Genomic DNA, 19,840 nt, shown 5'->3' on the forward strand with positions numbered 1-19,840 from the left:
TGCTCAAATTCCTCCCTAATGTTTGAATGGCATTGGAACAAATTTGCATTTTCAAACCAGGTGTTATAGCAGAGCTGTGTTTTATTTGATATCTAAAGCCTAATGCACTCTGGACAATGAAAAGAACAGGCCATCGGCTGGGCAAGGTGGCTCACACCTGTAATCCCAGCACTCTGGGAGGCCGAGGCGGGTGGATTGCCTGAGCTCACAGGTTTGAGACCAGCCTGAGCCAGAGCAAGACCTCGTCTCTAAAAATATCTGGGTGCTGTGGTGGGCACTTGTAGTCCTAGCTACTTGGGAGGCTGAGGCAAGACAATCGCTTGAGCCCAAGAGTTTGAGGTTGCTGTGAGCTGTAACACCACAGCATTCTACCGAGGGTGACAAAGTGAGACTCTGTCTCAAAAAAAAAAGAACAGGTCATCACTGGCATTTCAGTTTATGATTCTATTGCTGAACAGTAGGTGTTTTTGACTCAAGCCTTCCCAAAATAAGGAGATGGCCAATGTGCAATTGGTGGAAAATAGCAGCAGTAAAAGGCATGCTTGGGAGTCCTGTCTTCCCTTCTGGTGATGTGATCAGATTGTGACCTAATGGACAGAGAGCTCAGATATGAGCTCTGTCTTTGAGAGGCTGCCTGAACATTGCCATCATCCAAATTGGGCATTAAAAAATTTTCAAACTATTAAGGGGGTACAAATGTTTTTGTTACATGGATACCTTGTATAAGGCTTAAGTTGGGACTTTTAGTGTGCCCGTGACCAGAATAATGTTCATTGTACCCAATAGGTAAGTTTTTACTCCTCTCCCCTTCTTAGTTTCCAATGTCCTTTACATCTCATTATGCCCATGTGTGCCCACCATTTAGCTCCCATGTATTAGAGAGCAGTTGTGATATTTGTTTTTCCATTCCTGAGATACTTCATTTAGTTCAATCCAAGTTGCTGGAAAAGACATTATTTCACTCCTTTTATAGTTGAGTAGTACTCTGTGGTGTATACTTACCACATTTTCCTTATCCACCCATGAATTGATGGGCACTTACATTGATTCCATGTTTTTGTAATTGTGAATTGTGCTACAGTAAACATTTCAGTGTGGATATCTTTTTGACTTCTTTTCCTTTGGTTAGATACCCAGTAATGGGACTGTTAGATTAAATATTAAGTCTACATTCATTTCTTTGAGGAATCTTTGTACTGTTTTCCATAGAGATTATAATAATTTGCAGTCCCACCGACAGTGTCTAAGTATTCCTGTCTCTCTGCATCCACAGCAGCATTTATTGCTTTTTGACTTTTTAATAACGGCCATTCTGACAGGGGTAAGATGATATCTCATTGTGGTTTTAATTTGCATTTCTCTGATGATTGGTGATGATGAGCATTTTTTCATAAATTTGTTGGCCATTGTCTTTCTTCTTTTGGAAAACTTCTGTTCAAGTCTTTTGCCCACTTTTTAATAGGGTTGCTTTTGTTTTTTCTTTCTGGTTTGTTTGAGTTCTTTGTAGATGCTGGATATTAGTGCTTTATTGGGTGTAGATTGTAGCTATATTTGCATTTGGGGTCTTAGTCATAAATTCTTTGCCTGAGTGACTTTCTCCTTTATTTTTTTCGTAGAATTTCTGTGGTTTTGTGCCTTACATTTAAATCTTTTATCCATCTTGAATTAATTTTTGTGTATGGTGAAAAGCAGGAATCCCATTTGATTTTTCTGCATGTGACTATCCAGTTTTCCCAGCACCATTTATTGAATAGGGTGTCCTTTCCCCAGTGTATATTGTTCTCTGCTTTGTGTAAGATCAGTTGATTGTAGGTAGGTAGTTTTATTTCTGGGTTCTGTACCCAGAAATAAATGGGTTCTGTACCCAGAAATAAATGTACCCAGAAAGACCTGTTCCATTGGTCTTTCTCTACTTTTACACCAGTACCAGGCTGTTTTAGTTGCTATGGTCTTGTAGTATAATTTGAAGTCAAGTAATGTGATGCCTCCCAATTTGTTCTTTTTGTGTAAGATTGCTTTGGCTGTTCGGTCTCTTTTTTTGGTTCCAAATAAAGCATGTACTTTATTTTCTTGATCTATGAAATATGGTATTTTGGTAGTGATTGTGTCGAATCTGTAAATCATTTGGGCAGTATGTACATTTTAACGATGTTGATTCTACCAATCCACGAGCAGGGGATGTTTCTCCATTTCTTTGTATCATCTGTGGTTTCTTTTATAAATGTTTTGTGGTTCTCCTTATAGAGCTCTTTCACATCCTTGGTTAAATACATTCCAAGGTATTTTATTTTCTTTGTAGCTATTGTAAATGGTTTGGAATCCTTGATCAAATCCATCTCTATAAAATATAGGGAAAATTAGCTGGGTGTGGTGTGCACCTGTAGTCTCAGTTCCTTGGGAGGCTGAGGCAGAAAGATTGCTTGATCCTAGGAGTGTGAAGTTGCTGTGAGATATGATGATGCCATTGCATCTCAAAAAAATAAATAAGTAAATAAAAATAAGATAAAAAATATAAAAGAGAATACTTACAGCTTTTAGGCTGAGAATTTAGAGAGAACTGGATAAAGGTGTCCTCTTTCTATTTCTGTTTGTTTTATCAATAGACCCAGTGTCCACTATATAAGAAATATCCTCTCAGAACTTACTCTGTGTTGATATTTCAGTTTATTACAAAACATGAACACTGTTCCAAATATTTATTTACCAGAAAGCATTCTGGTTTTGGAGTTACCATCAGCAAGTCACAAATCCACTGTAATACATCTCATTAAAGGATCGATCGGCGCCTGTAGCACAGTGGTTACAACGCTGGCCACATGCACTGAGGCTGGTGGGTTTGAACCTAGCCCTGGCCAGTTAAAACAACAATGACAACTGCAACCAAAAAATAGCCGGGTGTTGTGGTGAGTGCCTATAGTCTCAGCTGCTTGGGAGGCTGAAGCAAGAGAATCGCTTAAGCCCAAGAATTGGAGGTTGCTGTGAGCCATGACTCCATGGCACTCTTACCGAGGGTGACATAGTGAGACTCCGTCTCAAAAAAAAAAAAAAAAAAATACATGTCGTTAAAGCCCTGCTCACTTCAGTCTCTATGAATTCAAATTAAAGCAAGTGATTGGATTTTGGCATCTACTGGGAATGAATTTGCCTTTCTTTAGTCCCTAATTTGATCATGAGAATTTTATAAAATCATTTTAGAGAATTACAAAATACCTATTATATTGTTCAATTCACCACATGTCATGGCTGGCAAAGGCTCAGGTAATTTAGATGCTTATAATTTTCTAAATGGTATTATGCTTTTAAACAGTACCCTGGGGTCCAAATCCACATTAACTAACTGACAAAAAATTATAGATAATTTTATTCAAGGCAACACAAAAGGGCAGGATTGTGGCAGGAATAATAAAACATCCCTTAAATAAAGGGATCTGAAATCCCAGAGCACAGGCTCAATTAGACCAACTACCACTAGTTAAGGATGGATTTAACCACAGCTAGTTTATTTGCTACTAGCTAAAGGCTAGCTCAGGAGATACCATCTGACTGTACAGCTAGGAGATCTCACATATTCTGTAGGAAGGGACTCATTTGGGAACATACACGTGCCCTTCCCCCAATACGCACTTGAATTAGCTGACTTCATGACCCTCCCCACATCGTCAATGGTGGCATGATGCTCAGTAGAAGGTATTGATACAAGAACAAACAGTGTTTCAGGGCTGACCGTTAAATATTCTTTTGAGAAATTAGGAAGATCTGTAATATCCTTTTCAGGAATGGAGCCGTGGATCTCCTCCTTCCACCCGAGCTGCATTTTAGAATCTCCTGGAGTGGCTGTAAAAATCCTCATACCCTGTATGCACCTCAGACCAATTACATCAAATCTCTGAGGGGAAAGCCCATCTAAAATATTTTCTAATTCCCCAGGTGATTGTGATGGGCACCAAGGTTGAGAAGAACTATAGTAGCTATTTGAGAAATTGATTATTTGGTGGGGCATAAAGAGGCGTTTTCAAGTTATGCAAAAGACACTGATAAGGGATGTCATTGTCCTATTATGCATTACATAATGGGAAAACAGAAATTGACCATGAATTTTATTGACTGACTCACTTAGTGTCTGATTAATCTATGATTACAGACTCTTAAGTTGCTAGCTCAGCAGTAAACATTCATTCTATTTTACTGAATTGTCAAAGCAGTTGGAGGTAGAAAAGTTAGCCATTGGTGATGCTTCTATATCCAAAAGAATACTGGGGAGAAAAGGACCTCAATGTATGGAAGTTAGTTGGCAAGATTGGCACCCAGTTGAATTCTAAAAGCATTAGGCAAAGATTCGCGTGCACCTTAGGAAGAAAGCAATTATTTGGCATTTACAAAGTATAGTGGTTCTGAAAATGGAGCAAGACAACTCTCCCTGTAGTCAAAGTCCTTTTCAATGCCAGAGGGTAGGATCTGATGAAAGAGAAGGGGTCATCATGGATTCAAACATCTATACATCCCCCAAAGGTGCATTATTACAAAGTTGAACATCTTCTTCATTTTCTAACATTGTAGTAAGAATATTTTCAAACACACAGAAACATTGAAAGGAGTGGGCAGTAAATGCCCACTTATTTATCACCTCCAGCAGGGGTCAGCAAACTTTCCCCATAAAGGAGAGAGACTATATTTTAGGCCTTGGGGGCCAAGAGGCAAAATTGAGCAACTATTCCCGCCAAAAGAGTAGTATTTTATACATGTCACTTAAAAAAATCTGTCAAAACCATTCTTAGCTGTGGTTCATATAACAATAGGCAGTGGGTCAGATTTGACCCATGGGCCATAGTTTGCCAACTCCTGAGTGAAAGTTCAACTGACATTTCACTCTTGTAGGGGAAATAAAATTTGACCTTTACTCTTTTAGGGGTTTTTGGCCGGGCCTGAGAATTGACATATGACAGATCATCAGGAGAAAACATACAAATTTATCTGATATAAATTTTATGACATTGGAGGCCTAATGAAGAAATAGAGGTGTCAAGATACAATTGGGGTTGAACATTTATATACTGAGGAGGACAAAGAGTAGTAAACTGTAAAAATGTGAGAAGGCCCAGAGGCTTGGGCTGGTGGGGTTAGTTGGGTGGAGGAGTGGCCAGGAGGATAAGGGTTAGTCTAACAATGTTTGTAGAGATTTCCCTTGGCCTCAACTTCCTATCCTTGATAATAAGAATGATACTTTACTTTTAGTATAGAAAGGGTGTCTTTCACGTGGAATTTCATTTCTACTTTTAAGAAACAATGAAGGGGGTGGCGCCTGTGGCTCAACGGGTAGGGCACCGGTCCCATATGCCGGAGGTGGTGGGTTCAAGCCCAGCCCCGGCCAAAAATAAAAAAAAAAATAAAAATAAAAAAAAAGAAACAATGAAGGGGTCAGAGTGGTGTGTGCACGGGGAACGGGAGCTGGGCCCAGGCGGAGTTTGAGCTGAGTATCTTCAGAGCCTCAACTGCAGTCATGCTGTCACTCAACCACAGTACCATGCTGTCACTGGAGGCGGAGCGGATGCTGCAGTACCTGGTCGAGGTGGAGGAGCTCGCCAAGGAGGTGCTGGCAGACAAGCAGCAGATTGTAGACCTGGACACTAAAAGGAATCAGAACTGAGAGGGCCTAAGGGCCCTGCAGAAGGATCTCAGCCTCTCTGAAGATGTGATGGTTTGCTTCGGGAACATGTTCATCAAGATGCCTCACCCTCAGACAAAGGAGATGATTGAGAAAGATCAGAATCATCTGGACAAAGAAATAGAAAAACTCCGGAAACAACTTAAAGTGAAGGTCAACCGCCTCTTTTGAAGCCCAAGCCAAACCAGAGCTGAAGGATTTTAACTTGAGCCCCCTCAACCAAGATGAGCTTAAAGTTCTCAAGATCATCCTGAAAGGATGAGACTCAAGAAGCAGGATGGGGGACCAATGACCACATCCCCTACTGGGGTCTGGAGGACCCAGTCCCTTCCAAGCTTGAAATCTGCAAGGAAAGCATCTGCCCTGTACAGGGACGGGCATCAAGAATCTGGCTGTGACTTCTGTATGTAGCCTCTTTGTAGTGCTTGGCTGCTCTGCATTGGCAAGATGGAAGGCTTGGTCTGTCAGTGTCTGCTGGACCTGACCACCAGGGCTCAGTGCACACAAGACCGATTCGGGCCCTGCTGGCCAGCAGTGGGAGTGTGGGGCAGTGCCTGTGGGGTGTGAGAATGACTGCAACAGGCACTTCTCAACAATGGCCTGCTGTTCACATGGAGAAGGGCAGAGCGGGAGCTTCATACCACCATTCCTCTCTGGAGGACGGAGGCGTTCAGGCAGGTGTAATGGAATTGGAATAAAGCAGGAGGTGCAAAAGTAGTTTCTGAATGAAGACAAAAAAAGAACAAAAAAAAAAAAGAAACAACGGAAGTCAGAGTGATATTATTGCACCTGCTATTTTTCAAATGCTTTTAGCTCAAAATAGTCAGTTCGCCACAGTGGGATATTTTGGGGTGGCTTATTTTAACTCCTTCACTCTCTTTGCTTTGTCATGTAGGTGGCCAGCTCTCCATCTCTTTGTCTTGGATATCTTTCAAGAGTTAAAAGTTTACAGTTAAGATCAATAGGTCTATGTCTCTTTTCACTACGACAAAGAGTAACATGAACAGGATAAAATGCTATATATAAAATGAGACCTTGATATCGACTTATTCAGTCTTCTTTATGATCTTTTGGTACTCTAAGAATCCTTAAGATTCACTATACATTGAATTTTTAATGTTTCTGTTGCTATAAAATTTATTATAAAATTTTGTTAATATAAAATTATAGATACATAAAAAATGAAAATGTTCTTTCTTCCATGTGAATTAGTGAATCTAAACATTTAACATGCCTCTCCCAGGAATTACAGCTATTTTCCTAGCCATGGATAGAAGCAGTTCATTCCATCTCATTGTCCATCCTCTGTTTCAGATAAAGACTATTTTGAGTGGCTTCATCATCAGGGGCTACTTGGGGAAGTGGACTCTGCTAATCAAGACGGTCACCCTGGTGCTAGTAGTGTCCTCTGGCCTGAGCCTTGGGAAAGAAGGGCCATTGGTGCACGTAGCCTGTTGCTGTGGCAACTTCTTCAGCAGCCTTTTCTCTAAGTACAGCAAGAACGAGGGCAAGAGGCGCGAGGTGAGCAGGCTCAGCTTCCTTGAGTAGTGGAGCTTTCTTCCCAAAGCCCCCTCCTCCCATCTCACCTTCACATGCTGTCGCATGTCTGTTTTCATGGCAGGCCTTGTAGCTTATCTAGAACTATTTGCCTTGTAGGTGCTTTCAGCTGCAGCAGCTGCTGGAGTCTCCGTTGCCTTTGGTGCGCCGATTGGGGGTGTGCTTTTCAGTCTTGAAGAGGTGAGAATGGGCAGCTGAGGGAATAGGTGGGTGGTTGGCATAGCAGCAAGCCTTCATCTCCTGCCCTTTGAGGATCAGCGTCAAAGAAGTACCGAATAAGATTCTCATAGTTAGTTAAGGAGCCACAGTTTCCACTGTTAGGTATGTTTTCTTTTTTGTTGTTCTTAAGATGGGGTATTGCTGTGTTGCCCAGGCTGGTCTCAAACTCCTGGCTTCAAGCAGTCCTCCCACGTCAGCTTCCCGAGTTGCTGGGACTACAGGCATGATCCGCTATTTCCAGTTTTATCTGTTTTCAAGTATTGTTTTAAAAATTGCCAATATAACCTTTGGGGAAGATTTCCAGTATACTTGCACTTTCTCATAACCAACTTAATTAAGAACTGAAGTGGATCATTCCAGGGGTTGGTAAACATTTTCTGTAAAGAGCCAGGTAGCAAATGTTTTAGGCCTTGTAGGCCACACAATTTCTGTTGCATCTGCTTAACTCTTCCACTGTAGTGTGAAAGCAGCCATGGATAACATGTACACGGATGGACATGGCTGCGTTCCCATAGAACTTTCCTTATTGACTCTGAAATGTGAATTTTATATATTTTTATATCACAAAATATTGTTCTTTATTTGAATATTTTAATGCAAATGAATTTTTTTCCTTTTCCAGCCATTTAAAAATGTAAAAACCCATTCTTAACTCATCATGCTCTAAAAATACGTTTTCTGGGCTGGAGTTAAGGGTCAGAGTTTCGAAACCCCTGATCTATTTATTCTGTTGTCTGTACAATCAAAACCAGAGGTTTATTTGCTTTTACAAGAGTCTGTGTCATGAATAGAATTATGATTACATATTTGTATTCCTCTTAAAAACATAGCTCAAACCCACCTTGATTAGTGTCCATTTCTCTTCTAGACATAGATTCCATTAAATATCTTTGTTGGCACATCTTGGTCATACTAAACCCAGGCTGAAGGAGGGTGTCCACTCTTGGTGTTAGTGTGTCTTTCATGCCAAGTGCCAACATGTGGCTGCTGACGAAAGGGAATGGGCTCTGAGTATCTCTTTCTCTGGCCAGCCTCTAATTTTCTACTTGTTTGTCCCAGGTCAGTTACTACTTTCCCTTGAAGACCTTGTGGAGGTCATTTTTTGCAGCTCTGGTGGCGGCCTTCACACTTCGATCCATCAATCCCTTTGGGAATAGCCGCCTTGTTCTCTTCTACGTGGAATATCATACGCCCTGGTACATGGCTGAACTCTTCCCCTTCATCCTGCTTGGGGTCTTTGGGGGCTTGTGGGGAACTCTCTTCATCCGCTGCAACATTGCCTGGTGCAGGAGGCGCAAGACCACCAGGCTGGGGAAATACCCAGTGCTGGAGGTCATCGTGGTGACTGCCATCACTGCCATCATCGCCTACCCCAATCCCTACACACGTCAGAGCACCAGTGAGCTCATTTCTGAGCTGTTCAATGACTGTGGGGCCCTGGAGTCTTCCCAGCTCTGTGACTACATCAACGATCCCAACATGACCCGGCCTGTGGATGACATTCCAGACCGCCCAGCTGGGGTCGGGGTTTACAGGGCCATGTGGCAGCTGGCCCTCGCACTGATCTTCAAAATTGTTGTTACCATATTTACCTTTGGCATGAAGGTAAGTGAAAGGGAAGGAAGCTGGGGTGGGGAGCCCTGTTCTTCCGGGGACAGGACCATACTCTCCAAAATAAAATTAATGACTTTTCACAAAATACACACACTTGTATAACCAGCACCCAGGATCAGAAGCAGAACATTACTGACCTTCAGGGTCCCCTGTTGTGTTCCATTCTAGTACTGTTCCTTTCTATGTAGTATTTCTATGAACTTTCTCTTAAAAAAAAAAATCTAAGAAATGGTGTGTCTGAGGGTGTAGTGGCCAAACACAAACTTGAATTCATGCCTTAAGAAGAAGGATGTGTGGATGTATTAAACAATTGACTATCTCTGATCCATCAACTCCTAACAAAGGGATTTCTTTTCATGCCTGAGGAAGATGCTAGTAGCACGTTTTGGTACTCATTGAGAGAAGCATGCTTTGGAATTATAGGGGTTTCAATGACTACGGAATAAGGGGAAGCTCAGAAGGATACAATTTTCTAAGGGATGTTCCAAATTCTAGAAATTACACATGAGGATCCAAACTTTAACTTGAATTAGGCTAAAGATCTGCTTCCATCCTCAGATGGGTGACCACCTGGGCAGGCATAAGTGTGGCTGCTGTTCAGGATCAGTGGTCACACGTAACCTCAATGAATGTGGGAATGAGGTGTGTTCTATAGCGCACGTATGGTTACTAGATAAACAAAAATGTATTTTCGTTAAGCAAAGTAGAAAACACGCTACTACCAAGATCTTTTAGTTTACACAGTCTGTTTCTTTGCTGCCTCTACCCTGGCTTGAACATATTCAGAATATTTCTTGGAAAATGCACTTTGTTAGGAAGGGGGAGTTGCTTCCCTCATCTCTCTCTCATAGGTGTTTGGCCACCACCTACTACAAAGGGCAGTGAGCCCTTGAATAGCTTTTTGCAAGATCTAGGGTAGCTGCGAGGACACATTCAGCTTCTTTATTTCACCTGAGAGCAATTGGAGGTCCTTCTTTTCCATTTTCATGCTGTGGCTTGACATTTAATTTTAAAAGCCAGTCTGAATGACACGCAAGGGGAGAGAGAAAGTGGTGTCTCGTGACAGATTCGAGCTTTGAATGTTATTTGCAGTGGGGCTTATCATTCTTTAATCCTCAGCAGGCAACCCGGTCAGCTTTTGAAGGAGAGGGAATGAAAGTGTAAAATTGCATTCTCTCCAAGTTGCAGGAGATATGACTTACTAAGCAGGTCAGATCACTTGTCCTACCTTTTCCCAGTTGACCTATTTGCAGGGTGGTGCCTCCTTTGAAGACTGAAGCAAAACGCAAGCAGGTTGAGGGGACTGTGTTTCCCAGTGGTTGTGAAGCGGGAACCCAGCCTCCTTGCCTCACACTGCTTTTCTCTGTGTGCCCCCTCAAGATCCCGTCGGGCCTCTTCATCCCCAGCATGGCTGTGGGAGCAATGGCAGGCAGGATGGTAGGAATTGGCGTGGAGCAGCTGGCCTACCATCACCATGACTGGATTATCTTCAGGAACTGGTGCAGACCTGGGGCAGACTGTGTCACACCAGGACTTTACGCTATGGTGGGAGCTGCCGCCTGCCTAGGTATGACCACAGGTGGAGCCAGGGAACAGGGTGAGGGGTGGTGATCTGGCTCAGAGGACTGGCAAGAAGGAAGACATGAACTTGAACATTTGCATTACTCTGGATAGGCTAGGTTGTGCTGCTGCTGTAAGAAGTAGACGCCTAAAGCTCGGTGAGTTAACATGCAAAGGGTTATAGTTTGTTTACCAGATGCTCCTTGACTTACAGCGGGGTTACATTCCGATAAATCCATCGTAAGTTGAAAATATCCTAAGTAAAAAATACACTTAATACATCTGACCTACTGAACATCATAGCCTAGCCCAGCCTACCTTAAATGTGCTTGCCTACATTTACATTGGCCTACAGTCGGGCACAATCACCTACCACAGAGCCTGTTTTATGTTGAAGTGTTCACTATCTCATGTAAACTATTTAATAAAACCCAAAATGGCTGTATGTCCCACCCGAGGGGCAGGGTCTGCTGTGGAACCGGCGCGGCTGACTGAAGAAATATGAAGTTAGGAATGACAATAAAGAAAGAGACACAAGACACAGAATAGAATTTTCAAAAGTGGGAGCTCAGGGGACCCCCACCCATTTGTGGGTTCTGGTGAGTGGCTCCGGGTCTCTGTTCCACTCAGCTTTTATTCAAATCTCTTTGCCCAGGTTGTAAGGTGAGGGAGGGAACAAAGACACCAGCAGTTTCTCTGAGTGAGCATATCAGCTATTGCTGTTATTATTAACTAAGGATTTGAGCGGTTCTGAGGAATCTGAAACTTGAGCCTTGTGTGGGGGAAACCTCCTGTCTGCAGTCACACACACAGATTCCTAGGGATGTGTTAAACTCTGCTAGTTCACTCTGGAGTAAAACGCACGCCACTGGCCTTAATGTCTGAGGAATCGGTGGGCGAGAAGCATTTTCCTCTGTGATAAGGGATGTAAGCCCTCCTGCCCGTATCTCAGGGCTCAGGGCTCGAGTTGTTGTTCCCTTGGTCTCTGCCCCAGCCAAATGCAAATCTCCACACTGGGTATCTGCTTTGTTTGTTTAATGGGCAGGAAACAACCTAGAAGATGTTTCTTTTCTAGGTCTTGCCATAATCTCTTTTATGGCCATTATCTTCTTCAGAGTGTTCACAGACTCAGCAGAGGTATTTGTGTACGCTGTATCTCCAATAGGCCAGAGTTTCAGGGAAGGCCAGAAACGTGTTCAGATACGAAATTTAGCAATGGCTAGCTTAAAGGTAAATTAGCTGACTTTTCTTTGTTCCGACTCCTTCAGCTTACTTTTTATTTTCCCTTTTTCTGGGGGTGCCCTCCCTGCCAAGAATGGGATCTCTGTCCCCATTCTGCCTGCGTATGGGTACTTAAAGTAAGGTTTCTACTGCATGCATGTGGCTTTTGTACCATCATATAGTTGAAAAATCATAGATTGAGCCATCGTAAGTCAGGGACAGTCTGCAAAATAGAAAACACGGGTTAGCAGAAGGTTCTCCACACATTCAGGGACACGGGTAGGTCCCTCTCTTGTCTATAGTGCCTGAGAATCTCCGGTTTTCCAGTGTGTAGGGCTGTGGGCGAGCACCATGTTTGCTCAGTCAGAAGCCTGCAGAGCCCACGTAGGATCTATTTCCTAAAAAGCAAGGCACGTAGGCATGGGCAGATAGACAGCCTATGCTGCCTCAGTGGAGCAGAACCCCTAATCCCCTAACCTGCCACTTGGAGCTCTCTGACCTGAGGTTACATTTAACAGAGCCTGGCCTCAGTTCCAGAGGCCCAGCATGGGCAGCCTATGGGAATATCTCCTTAGAACTATATCATGAGGAGAATTTATAGCCTGCCTGTTAGTGTCCCTGAATCCTTCCCTCATGAGGGGCTGGGGTTGTGCTTCAGAATCTTACTCCTCTCTTCCCTTGAAGGTGGAGTTACCAGGATGACAGTGTCATTGGTGGTCATCATGTTTGAATTAACGGGTGGTCTGGAGTACATCGTGCCCCTGATGGCGGCAGCAGTGACCAGCAAGTGGGTGGCAGATGCCTTTGGGAAAGAAGGCATCTATGAGGCCCACATCCACTTAAATGGGTACCCATTTCTCGACGTGAAGGATGAGTTCACACACCGCACGCTGGCCACCGACGTCATGAGGCCCCGGCGGGGAGAGCCACCTCTCTCGGTGCTCACCCAGGACAGCATGACAGTTGAAGATGTGGAGACGCTCATCAAGGAGACCGACTACAACGGCTTTCCCGTGGTGGTCTCCAGAGACTCAGAGCGCCTCATTGGGTTTGCCCAGAGGAGGGAGCTGATCCTTGCAATAAGTGAGTAAAGAGTGGGACACTCAGGCTTTCCTGAGCGATGAGTGGCAGCCTTTGCCCCCTAAAATCACCCAAGAGGTTTGAGAGAATGCACATCAAGCTTTAATGTATCTGTGCCCCCTGGGATCTGGTTAAAATGCAGAGTCTGACTGAGCAGGCCTGGGGTAGGAGCTGAGACCACATTTCTCATGATCCCCCCAATGCATGATGATGCTGCTCATCCCCAAGTCACACTGAGGAACAGGCTATAATGGAGTCTTAGAGTGGACGTTGTTTGGAAAGTGAGCACATGTTTGCAAGCAGCCACCTGGGCCCTTCTCCCTCTAGGAGGCAAGCAGCAGCTGCCGCCTGTTTTGGGAATTGTTGAATGAGTCTGAGAAGGGAGAGAAGGTGTTGAGAGCCTGGAGTAGCTTGGGCTGAGCAGGTCTCAGAGGGACTTTCGGCAGACTAACCAACAGGCTGAGATTGTGGGGCTCTGCTCAGACACCTCCCTTATTACCACGTGAGTCTTTTGCTTCACTTCCTGACATCATGTCTGATTCTACCAGTTAAAAGCCCTTGTGGGTGACCGAACAGCCAAGGCTAGAAGTCAGGAGCATGTGATGGTTTCCCTCCTCGTGTCTGAACTACAGCAGGCTGTGCAGAGGGGCAAGCTTTTGAGTTGCAGGAGGGGAGAGGGGATACCCTGGGAGGGGGGTGCAAAGACAGGTGGCTTGGAGAAGAAAGCCTGTGGGCCCCATTAGCCTAGGGACAGCTGCCTTGGAAGGGTAGCAGGAGGAGGGAAAATTGCAAAGACAGAGGGGCCCAAGGGCTACAGGGCTGGGTGTAAGTCTTAGGACCCCTAGGCAAGGAAGGAGCGGTGATCCTAGGACGGATGAGATCCTACTGGACCTCAAGATGCAGCAGGGGCAGGGAGCAGCAGAGCTCGTCAGCAGACATGTGGCAGAGGTGGATGCCATCCCACTCATCCTTGCTCCATGCTGTTCACAACATCCTAGCATCCAGTGGCAGACTGGGGCCTATGGGATGGCTCATGTATGCACGTGACAATTTTACTATACATTCCAGCTTCCAAGTATTCTTGAAGCTTGTCAATGGGACTTTCCCAGTCTGATTGTGGAACACCCCACTGTGAAGGCAAACAATGTCTTGCTTTGTCCTGTTTGTTTCTTTTTTTGTTTGTTTGTTTATTTCTAAGGCACCTCCCTTCAATTTCTGAAACTTCTTCCTAATGTTAAATAGCTTTTTTTTTTTGGAGACAGAGCCTCAAGCTGTTGCTGTGAGTAGAGTGCCATGGCGTCACAGCAACCTCAAATTCTTGGGCTTAAGCGATCCTCTTGCCTCAGCCTCCCAAGTAGCTGGGACTACAGGCACCCGCCACAACACCCGGCTATTTTTTGGGTTGTAGTTGTCATTGTTGTTTGGAAGGCTTGGGCTGGATTCGAACCTGCCAGCTCTGGTGTATGTGGCTGGCGCCTTAGCCACTTGAGCTACAGGTGCCGAGCCTTAAATAGCTTTTAAAATGTCTTTAAAGTATCTTGACCAGAGGCTTTATAAAAAATAAGTTTAGATAAGCTATATTCTTCAATTTTACCTTGAAGTCAAACATTTTTACCTCCCCCCAAACAAAAATTGACTTAATATTTTGGACACCTTAGCAAGTTTGTGCTTAAGTGTTCAGTGATGCTTTTTTATTATTGTGCTGGTTGCTTAACAGGTAGGTGCCTTTAGGTGTAAATGTTGCCTTATAAATAATGAGGTTTTTAAAAGTTGATTAGGTGGGGTTGGGTTTGCCTTCAAATAATGTTATCAGCAGCCTTTTAAAAAATTTATTGAATCCCTAGAATCTTACAAATGTTGAAATTTTAAAGCTATAGTTAATAAATGTCACAGATTCCATTATCTATTGTATAGCTCCAGGCACACCTGCTAAGAGACAGCTTACTAATTTTGCTGAAACCCATTTACTGTAATCAAGTGGGAAGCAGTAATTGTCATCAACAGGGTAGAGAAGAAATTTAAGCTTGCCAACTGAGCACTCTCCTAGAAGCTATGTTTAGAATGCTGAAGAGGCACCACACAGTGTAAATAATACCTACATGCTTTCAATCAGAATGATAATATTATAGAAGCTGCTATTTACGTGGTTTGTAGAAAGGCAAGGAATGTTTTGCTCTGAGGAATCAGAAAAGCCGTGTTCCTGATCTGTGGAAATGGAAGAGTCCCTGTACTCTGTGCAGAAATTCATGACCAGTATTTCAGAAATTTTATGCCATTTTGTGAATATAGAATATGACAGCATTTAGCTAGAAACTATTCTGTGCCAATTTCACTTTGTAAGGGAACTGGGAGCAAAGGTTATAGTTAGATCCAAGATAGTATGGATCAGAAAAGAATGGTAAGTGAGGTAAATTTTTCTTACACATGTTTAAAATTGTAGCAACTGTTCACATGAAACTGAAAATGTTTTACTTTTAATCTTCTCTGGAATGCCAAAATACAGGTGTTATCTTTGTTAAAGAGTGATTTGTTTGCACCACCTAGGCAATGTGGCCCTATTCACCATCACAGACTAACATGTGGGGCCACAGGGGACCCTTCTTTAAGTTCCTGGTAAATGGGCGTTTACCTATCATTGCTCTTTGCACATGTGAGGATCCTTCTGTACTCAGCAGGGCTCAGGCTCTTAAGTCCTGAGTAAAGGTTCAGAGAGGACTCAGCAGGGAGCTGCAGAGATGATTAAAGGGAGGCAAATTAAAGTTTCAGGAAAGAGTTAAGGGAACTCTCAGGTTTATTTTTGTCTGGTGGATGATTTAATAATGATCCCCCAGCATGTGGAAGATGCTTATGTGTAGAAAGGGATCAACAACCAGGACTGAACGTGAAGAAAAGTGTCAGAGCTGTTGGATGAGCTATTTAGGCAGAAATAGCTGAAACCCATTTACTGTAATCAAGTTGGAGGGTTTTTAACTATTGGATGAGGTCATGGAGAACAGTCATGTCATCTTTTCTTCTGGGGATGTTCAAATATATGTAAATATATATGCAAAAGGACTTCACATGCTTTAGTAGACAATAACAAGTCATAAAATAATCTTTTTCTTCTATATAGTCTTTACTTTTTTTATCACATCTTTGTATTAACCACTACTGTGATTGCTTCCAATTATCCATTTTAACTTTTCTCATTTATTACATCTGTTTTGTGCAAGCATTTTTAATTAACAGGTTGATAGAATATTACTTCCCTAAAGATATAATTACTCTAAAGTAGGAGTTCTCAACCTCAGCACTGTTACCATTTGGAGCAGGGTCATTCTTTATGGTGGGGGCTGTCCTGTGTACTATAGGGTGGGGAGCAGCATCCCTGAGCCTCACCACTAGATGCCAGGAGAACTTGCCCTTCTCTGTTGTGACAACCAAAGATTTCTTCAGGCGTTGCCAAATGTCCTCCGAGGGTAGGGACAGAATTACTACTAGTTGAGAACCATTGCTCTAAAGCCACTCAGTAGTCTACAAGGCATGTGATTATTTCTAATCTTTTAAAATTTCTTGGCCTAGCATAGTTTGTGAAAATCCTTTTACCAACACTTTATTAATTACCCTCTCTGTATTTGGCATTATGAATGCTTACTACTGGAAGTGAAATGTCAAGTTGAATAACCTTAGCAGGTGCTCATAAAATCTACATTTTTTTCCAGCAGCTGTAGCCACTGACACTACTTATAGTAGAATATATGACAAACCTCCAAATTAAAGACAGTTTTAAAAACAGCTTAACTACTTTTAAAACATTTAAAATGAAGTTTATTACATTTTTAAAAGTAAAAGTAATACTCATAGGATATGGGGGAAAGCAAAAGGAAATTTTTTTTTTTTTTTTTTTTTTGAGACAGTCTCATTATGTCACCCTTGGTAGAGTACTGTGGTGTCACAGCTCACAGCAATCTCAAACTCTTGGGCTTAAGCAATTCTTTTGCCTCAGCCTCCCAAGTAGCTGGGACTAAAGGCACCCACCTCAATGCCCAGCTATTTTTTGGTTACAGTTGTTTAGCTGGCCCAGGCCGGGTTCGAACCCGCCACCCTTGGTGTATGTGGCTGGTGCCATAACCATTGTGCGACGGGCGCTGAGCCACCATGGCTTATTCTTTCATACAAGAAGTATTTCTTCAGCATTCACCATGTGTTGGTATTATCCTAAGAGCTGGGAGTCCAGAGATGACAGGATACCATCTCTGCCTTCTGTGAATTTACATGCAAAAGTTTTGTTGCAGGCATTTTAGTGACTGACGAAGATTTCTGGTCCAAACTGGGAGTAGATGGTTCACCCTGGTAGAGAGTTGCAAAGAGCTTTCTTGCTGGTTCTTCTTCCATTCATCAGCTTTTGGCCCATACATAGTACCGCCACTTCCAAAGTTTGAAGCCTTAATCTATGGCTTTGTTTTTAATTTTTAAAATTTTTTAATGTATGGCTTTATGATAGAGTTCCAAAGTGGCCTAGTAGAGGCTCTCTGAGGAGAGCAGCAGTTGCCAGGACCAACAACTCAGATCTCTGGCTCTGATTCCATCTGATGCCTGTGCTTCTTGCTTGGCAGTGAATAGCTCATATGGGCTTTTCTTCTTAATGTCTCCTAAGTGAAATAGGCTCTGTTCTGTATGGCAGATAGAACCAGATACACTAACATATAGTAGACCTAATCATTCATTCATTCATTCATGTGTGTATTTGTGAATATCCATTTTGTGTCTGTTGCATGCTGAGCATTGTCCAGGCACTGGGAATGCACTGGTGAGCAAGAGTTCATTGAACTAGTGGTTGTTAGAATCAGGGCTTCTAACCCAATCAGTAGGTTCAAAGGAAATATGAGTTTGTTCTTATTTTAGCAAGTGGATTTATGGTTCACTAAATTGTATTTGGTTTTATAAGGGGTTCAGCAAATCTGTGTGATCAGTTCTTTTTTTTTTTTGTAGAGACAGAGTCTCACTGTACCGCCCTCGGGTAGAGTGCCATGGTGTCACACGGCTCACAGCAACCTCTAACTCTTGGGCTTACGCGATTCTCTTGCCTCAGCCTCCCAAGCAGCTGGGACTACAGGTGCCCGCCACAACGCCCGGCTATTTGTGTGATCAGTTCTTGATTAGGGTTTGTGGATTGATCCAATCCTGACGTTGAATTTGATTATTGAAATGGATAGAAATCCCATTAAATGGGACTTTTAAGAGTGTTCGTTTATGAAAATGAGCAAATAAGTATGTGTTGACTATTGCCTCCTTGCCTTAGTGCTTAAGGACGGAACCATCATGGTTTAGGAGAGAAGCATGCAGTGTGTATCATGTGGATCCACATTTGAAGACATGTTGTGTATCAGTGTCGTCTGGTATTTGTGGTTGAATCATGTCCCATTTGATGTAACTGGATTTAACCTGACCCATACGATGTGCAGGCATTTGCCCAGCAGACCCTCAGGTCCACTTATCAACAGAGACCCTTTTTCAGATTCAGCCTGACTCCAAATACTGCCAGTTTTCCATTAGAGTACTCTATTGCACTAAATGGCCATAGAGGAGGCAGAATTTTATTTTTGAAAGAATGATATAGGTGAATAGTAGTCTTTGAGAAGGCAGGAAATGTATTATAGAAACTAGGATCCATTTTAAGGCAAGCTTTGCAGTACATTTTTCCTAACCTTTTCCCATGAACCAAAGGAAAGATTAAAATTCCAACAGAAGGAAAATCGCCTTGGAGAAATATCTTGAGACCGATGGATTTATTTCATGTGTGACTTAAAATAGCCTTGGTTTCTAGTACTCTGTTAAGCTGTATTTCTAATGAGTTCCTGTTACCCTACTTTCCTTCAGCTTTCTTTCACATGGCCTTTTGTATAGACAGAAATAGGCTAATTGCTACCATAACAGCTTTACTATCTTTCTCTGAGAAATCCACAGAATGGCCCATTTTTAAAGCGGGAGATCCAAGGAGTGGGGACGGGGGGGTGCAGCTTTTCTGAGGTTGTTTCTTTGGGCTCAAAGGTCAAATGTGGTATCGAGCTGCATTCCTGGGCTGTGAGCCTGGGCTGGTTGTATTGGTTTCTTGTTCCTCTCAGGGTTCATAATACTATTTGGGCCAGTTAGAAGTTACTTTGTAAAAAGAAAAACAGTGGATTAAGGTCACTGAGCAGCTAAGTGGGGTTTCTTGTCACGTCAGACTCCAGCCTATGATGAGGTGAAGGAGTCTTAGGGAAGTACGGGTGGAGGCCCTGGGCTGTTTGGATGCCCTAGAGTCCAGGTGAAACAGGGATGGTCCCCAAAGGACCATCTTGGTAGGCCCATCATGCAAGACTTGGCAATGAATGATCTAGTCACAGCAGGGGTACCCTCACATGGCATTAGCTGAAGAGAAATGCCAATTTCACAGATGTTTGGCCGAAGCCCCTCATTCAGAATGTACGGTTTGTCCTCTGGACTCTTCTGTGGGATTTTAGATGCTGTGAGGGGATTTGGGGGGAGTTTGTGTGGCTCATCGTCCTGTTCACCCCGTTCTAGAGAATGCCAGGCAGAGGCAGGAGGGCATCGTGAGCAATTCCATCATGTACTTCACAGAGGAGCCCCCTGAACTGCCAGCCAACAGCCCGCACCCCCTGAAGCTGCGGCGCATCCTGAACCTCAGCCCTTTTACCGTCACGGACCACACCCCCATGGAGACGGTGGTGGACATCTTCCGGAAACTGGGGCTCCGGCAGTGCCTGGTGACACGGAGTGGGTGAGTAGCTGGGCAGCGTGGCCAGAATGTGTACTGCAGCCAGACTCTGGGGAGAAAAAGATGAAGACATGGTCTCAGCCCTTAGGGAGCTTGAGGTCCTTGGCAGGTGATGTCAGTAAAGTTGTGGTCAGTGTGTCGAGAAGGAAACATACAGAGAGCCTTGGACC

At 43.4% G+C, this 19,840-nt stretch overlaps 1 protein-coding gene and 1 pseudogene across 5 annotated transcripts in view; both read left to right on the forward strand.

The window, feature by feature from the left end:
- Positions 1 to 19,840, forward strand: part of CLCN4 (chloride voltage-gated channel 4) — an 83,597-nt gene that overhangs the window by 48,629 nt on the left and 15,128 nt on the right. For 4 of the 5 annotated variants that reach the window (XM_053579628.1, XM_053579631.1, XM_053579629.1 and 1 more), the window contains 6 exons: positions 6,977 to 7,183; positions 7,319 to 7,399; positions 8,498 to 9,043; positions 10,433 to 10,619; positions 12,518 to 12,916; positions 19,457 to 19,673. In XM_053579628.1, coding sequence (XP_053435603.1) covers positions 6,977 to 7,183; positions 7,319 to 7,399; positions 8,498 to 9,043; positions 10,433 to 10,619; positions 12,518 to 12,916; positions 19,457 to 19,673 — 1,637 coding nt within the window. Of the gene's footprint in view, positions 1 to 6,976; positions 7,184 to 7,318; positions 7,400 to 8,497; positions 9,044 to 10,432; positions 10,620 to 12,517; positions 12,917 to 19,456; positions 19,678 to 19,840 lie in introns of those variants that run through there. The other variant, XM_053579632.1, reaches the window with a different exon arrangement.
- Positions 5,437 to 6,164, forward strand: LOC128577401 (p53 and DNA damage-regulated protein 1-like; annotated as a pseudogene).

This window comes from Nycticebus coucang, chromosome X (assembly GCF_027406575.1).
Source record: "Nycticebus coucang isolate mNycCou1 chromosome X, mNycCou1.pri, whole genome shotgun sequence".
In the NCBI taxonomy this organism is placed as follows: domain Eukaryota; kingdom Metazoa; phylum Chordata; class Mammalia; order Primates; family Lorisidae; genus Nycticebus; species Nycticebus coucang.